Here is a 5,256-nt window from a genome sequence, read left to right as displayed (position 1 = left end):
TCGATCTAAGCATGATTTGTTGAACAATTTCCTGGGAGGAGGCATGAGACTGAAAGAGGACTCCTGCATAGTGTTTGACCGAGAAAGCGTCGTACCCAGCAAATAGCGTGTCTAAGACATTCTTAATGATAAATGCACTAGGTTTGACTGAATCTGAAGAAAAGATTATCCAGAACTCTGCAAATTTTTCTTTGTTGTGGTTTGTTTGTGGTGGTGCGTGAGGTGGGGTAACCACTTTTGTGTGAAAAATCTTGGAAACAAAAGCACTGAAAGCACGGCCAAAGGAGATTAGGCTAACCTGTGAGAGTGCCTTGGAGGAGCCTTTGCAGAGTTGATGTTGCCGGCGCTGCTGATAAGAGGGCATGGGTGTTGCAGAGTTGAAGGGCTGAGGTGGTGGTGTTTGCGTCGATCTTTGGGTTGTGACGGAGTTTGCGTTGGTTGTGGTTGGATTGGGCGGTGGTTGTAGGTGTGATGTTGTCGTAGGCCAGAAGATGTGTCTTGCAGGCGAGCATAGGATGTGGTCAAACATGAGTGTGAATTTTTTGGTTTTGATCGGAGGCTGGCGTAGCAGGAGTTGCATGGAGGCAATGGATGGTGTATAGAAGAGAAAGCAGAAGGATGTGATTTTTTGTACTCTGTAGTAGTTGGCAGAGCCGCCAAGGCAAGCTTGTAGGAGCACGGCGACGAGCGTGTCGTAGAACTGGATATCGGTGAGGTGGATGGAGGCCGTCAGCGGGAAAGCGGATGAGTCCGCAAGTATGGGCGCAGGGAGCAGACCTAGGTTACGCCAAGCATCGAGCTCGAACTGGAGTCCCATGGCGTTGCCGACGCCGAGGAAGGAACGGAGCGCTCGATGGGCGTCGGAGTTGTCGTCGATGGAGTATGTTTGAGGTGGGAGTTTCTGTGGGAGGGGGTTTGGAAGTGGACTGGATGCATTGGTACTGTTTTGGAGTGTGGCATGCGTTGATGGCTGCGGCGGAGCGGCCGCGTGCTGCGGTGGGATTGGTAGCTGGGCTGCCGGAGAGGTGGCCGGAGGCGAGGGAGGTGGTGGAGGGGGCGGAGGGGGGCGAGAGCGAGAGAGGAGAGCCATCAATTGTTACGCAACAAAAAAAAAAAAAAAAAAAAACATCATATTGTCAGCCAAGCCTCCCAATCAAGTTGCTGTAGCAAACATGTTATGATACAGTACTATCAAGCATCCGTTATAGTACGATTCCACCATGTCATACTTTATATATTATGGTTGTGCAGAGACCAGACCGCAGAGTTGGTTAGTTTACGGTTCTTCAGAGAAAGTCATATGGACGGTGACAGATTTGTTCTTGTTCAGAGAAGTCATGGACAATGATATGATCGATCAATCAGGTGATCTAGGCAGTTAATATGCCGGATCCAACTGAGCATTAGCATCCAAACAAATTGCAATCTAGCCAGCTACCTCCCGGAAACTTCTTTCCTTCCGTCACATGCAGAGAATTTCTCCTGTATTTATTTTTGAAGTCTGAAGCAGCAGCCCAGGTGCAGTGAAAGCCCTATAAAAGGCCATCGCTCTCCCTTGATCTCAACCATCAGCTGCAAAGAACAACCAGCTCCTTTCAGAGATTCAGAGATCAGAGCCTAGCCAGTAGCAAATAACCACCATGGTTGTTCCGGTGATCGACTTCTCCAAGCTGGACGGCGCCGAGAGGGCCGAGACCATGGCGCAGATCGCCGACGGCTGCGAGAACTGGGGCTTCTTCCAGCTGGTGAACCACGGCATCCCACTGGAGCTCCTCGATCGCGTCAAGAAGGTGTGCTCCGAGAGCTACCGTCTCCGGGAGGCCGCGTTCCGGCAGTCGGAGCCGGTGCGGACGCTGGAGGCGCTGGTGGAGGCGGAGCGGCGCGGCGAGGGGGTGGCGCCGGTGGACGACATGGACTGGGAGGACATCTTCTACCTCCACGACGACAACCAGTGGCCGTCCGACCCGCCGGCGTTCAAGGAGACCATGCGCGAGTACCGCGCCGAGCTCAAGAAACTGGCGGAGCGGGTCATGGAGGCCATGGACGAGAACCTCGGCCTGGACAAGGGCCGCATGAAGGCGGCCTTCACCTGCGACGGCATCCACGCGCCGACCTTCGGCACCAAGGTGAGCCACTACCCGCCGTGCCCGCGCCCGGACCTCGTCACGGGCCTCCGCGCGCACACCGACGCCGGCGGCGTCATCCTGCTCTTCCAGGACGACAAAGTCGGCGGCCTGGAGGTGCTCAAGGACGGCGAGTGGCTGGACGTGCAGCCGCTGGCCGACGCCATCGTGGTGAACACGGGCGACCAGGTGGAGGTGCTCAGCAACGGGCGGTACCGCAGCGCGTGGCACCGCGTCCTGCCCATGCGCAACGGCAACCGCCGCTCCATCGCGTCCTTCTACAACCCGGCGTTCGAGGCGGCCATCTCGCCGGCCGTGGACGAGGGCGGCGCCGCCGCGTCCTACCCGGAGTTCGTGTTCGGGGACTACATGGACGTGTACAGCAAGCACAAGTTCGAGGCCAAGGAGCCCAGGTTCGAGGCCGTCGTCAAGGCGCCAAAGACAGCTCAAGCTTAAACAAGGAAATTGATGGAACTATTCATGAGTATTAGCTTGATCTTTGGGTGAGCTTTTGTGTTACAATGAAGAAAAATATCTACTATATTTTTCGAGATTATTCAGGATTGTAGCAATGTGATGTGGGGATTGTTCGGTGTTTAACTAAAGAAAGGAATGTTGAATTTTCGTCAGAGTACCTGCTTTCATTTAATTTGTTGGATTGTGCTCTATCATTTGATCGTGAGAGCAGCGCTATGATAGGGCTCCGTCCCCAACTGAAGATCTCGATCGACCATTTGATTTCACCAGAAATGATGCACGATCATATTCAATCAGACATGCGTCAATAATAATTGAGCACAAGGCAGAAACTCCAACTGCACTTGTGACTGTTTTGCCCTCTAAGTTTCCATCGACTATTCTTCGACATATCCGGTGACCAACGAGGTAGCTAGTGTAGTGGACCATGCCAGTGAGGTTAGGATAAGATGAAGGACAAGCAAACTTGAATGTTTATTCAGGGATGTAGCAATGTGATGTGGATATTGTTCGGTGTTTAATTAAGAAAGAGATGCTGATTTTTCAGTGAGTACTACCTACTTTCATTTAAATTGTTGGATTGTGCTTTATCATTTGATCGTGAGGGTACTCTCCCCAGCTGAAGATCTCCACTAGACCACTACCAATCGAGAAGATTTCGCCATAATTGTTTGACGAATTGAGCTTAAGACAGAAGCTTCAACTGCACTCGTCAATTATTTTGCCCCTCGATATCCATGGACTATCCTTCCTCATGTTAGGATAAGATGAAGGAGAAGCAAGCCGGCGGTGCCAGAGAAGGCAGCTGACTGTTGTTGTGGTTAGGGGTGGCCGTTGGAGGCGAGCTAGGAAAGTTTCCACAAGAGAGCCTGAAGATTTGTCCATCTGCTAATTTTAGAGAATACTGATGGGCTAGTTATGGAGAACCGGAATTGCAATCGATCACAACCGATGTGTGACTGACAAATAATTCAGCACCCAAAAGAGAAAGATAAAGGACCAGATAGAAAAACTAAAGTTTGTTTCAGGACCCAAAGAATAGACAGGAAAAATAACGGCAAAAATATATCAGAGCCAGGTTTCGATCCTGGGACCTGTGGGTTATGGGCCCACCACGCTTCCGCTGCGCCACTCTGATGCTTTTGTTATAACTTCGACAGAAACTTATATATACAGTTTCGCATCCAGAATTGCCGCATGAGGTGAAAATTTGCTAGTTTCTCTTGGGAACAGGGACTCCATGTAACCATCGCCTGCCTTATGTTCATCATCCTCGTGCGACTCGGCTTGATGAGTGATGAAAGAGTAGATTGGACCCTTGTAAAGTTGTGATGTGAACTCGCTAAGGAGGCAGCAGAAGATGGTGATATGATCCAAATATGATACGAGGGGTACAACGATGAATGAAACTTCGGGAGAGTTGAAAAATGGTTCATCTATTACACAAGTTCCCTCTCAAGAGGTGGTAACACCGGTATTGCCGGGCTTTTCGAATACATAGAAAAAATGCAATAAACCTTGAACTACATGTCCAGTTACGAGTTATTTTCAGCTCTCACCTTTACTCTTTGGCCTATGGTTTGCTTATTTAGTTGAGTCCCGATTTCTCTGCTATGATCTCCCAGATCACTATTGTCGTTTCATTCCCATGTCTGATATCTTCATGAAACAAGACTCATGTTGATATGTTAAGGTGCAACTATTTTTAGTAGCATTTTGTCACGGAACTATTATCGGTATTATAGGCGTGATGATTGTGTGCCTTAGGCGACATGTTTCAGTGCAGCAGGTAGTGGCCAGTACACTGAATGTTGCCTTCGGCAGATGCTCGCTCAGAACTAGCGCGCCAAATACGCCGTGAGCTAACGCAACTGGTAGCAAGCATTACGTTGAATATTGCCTTCACGAAACCTTTTTTTTTAATCTCGAATCTGATAGGACAAATCAATGTGACACGAAACAAATAGAAGGAAATAACACGTACCAAATGAAGAAAAGAAAACCTAGATTGCCAATGCACCACAGGGCCCTCTTTGCAGTTGTTGGTCTGAAACTTCATCAGTTTTTAGGGGATTATGCAAACAAGTATTTTTCTGGAAAGTTCTTGATGTGGAGGCTTTCTCTACAGGGTTATACCATTTAAAAGTTCTTGTGTTTGATAAAAATATCAATAAAAATGGGTGTTAGTTGTGGTGGATGGGGGCTGCTCAAGAGGCTAACAAAGATTTTTTTTGCTTTCAGAACTAGCTGAGATTGGTTTTGATCAAATATTACCTTTTATGCTAGGAGGAGACTTTAATCTTTCGAGATTTGCTTCTGAGAAAAATAAGGAACTTGAAATAAATAGACGAAATGATGTGTTCAATTATGTGATCAATTTATATGAGCTTAGAGAGTTAGTTATGACAGGAGGTACTTTCATGTGGTCGAATAACCATAAAGAACCTACTCTAGAGAAACTAGATAGGGTTCTGGTTTTAAAGAGTTGGGAGAATTTTTTCCTTTGGCGATGGTGCAAAAGGTGGTGAGAGATCATTCAGACCATAATCCTTTGATATTGAACCTCAATAATGAACATGCAAAACCTTCTGCTATTTTTAGAGATGAGCTAGTGTGGGGAAAAGAGGAGGACTTTATAGATGGAGTTAAAAAAAAA

General features: G+C 48.1%; 1 protein-coding gene and 1 non-coding gene across 2 annotated transcripts; one reads left to right on the top strand and one right to left on the bottom strand.

Annotated features, from left to right (window-relative positions):
• Positions 1-1,353: 1,353 nt before the first annotated feature.
• Positions 1,354-2,752, top strand: LOC124708902 (1-aminocyclopropane-1-carboxylate oxidase-like). The gene has a single exon (XM_047240540.1). The coding sequence runs from the start codon at positions 1,641-1,643 to the stop codon at positions 2,577-2,579; it is 939 nt and encodes a 312-aa protein (XP_047096496.1). The 5' UTR covers positions 1,354-1,640; the 3' UTR covers positions 2,580-2,752.
• Positions 2,753-3,666: 914 nt separating this feature from the next.
• TRNAM-CAU lies at positions 3,667-3,738 on the bottom strand. Its single transcript has one exon. It is a non-coding gene; the product is annotated as a tRNA-Met (tRNA).
• Positions 3,739-5,256: the final 1,518 nt, after the last annotated feature.

Source organism: Lolium rigidum, chromosome 4 (assembly GCF_022539505.1).
Source record: "Lolium rigidum isolate FL_2022 chromosome 4, APGP_CSIRO_Lrig_0.1, whole genome shotgun sequence".
Lineage (NCBI taxonomy): Eukaryota > Viridiplantae > Streptophyta > Magnoliopsida > Poales > Poaceae > Lolium > Lolium rigidum.
The sequence above is the reverse complement of the archived record's forward strand: the minus strand, read 5'-3'. Positions and strand labels throughout refer to the sequence as shown.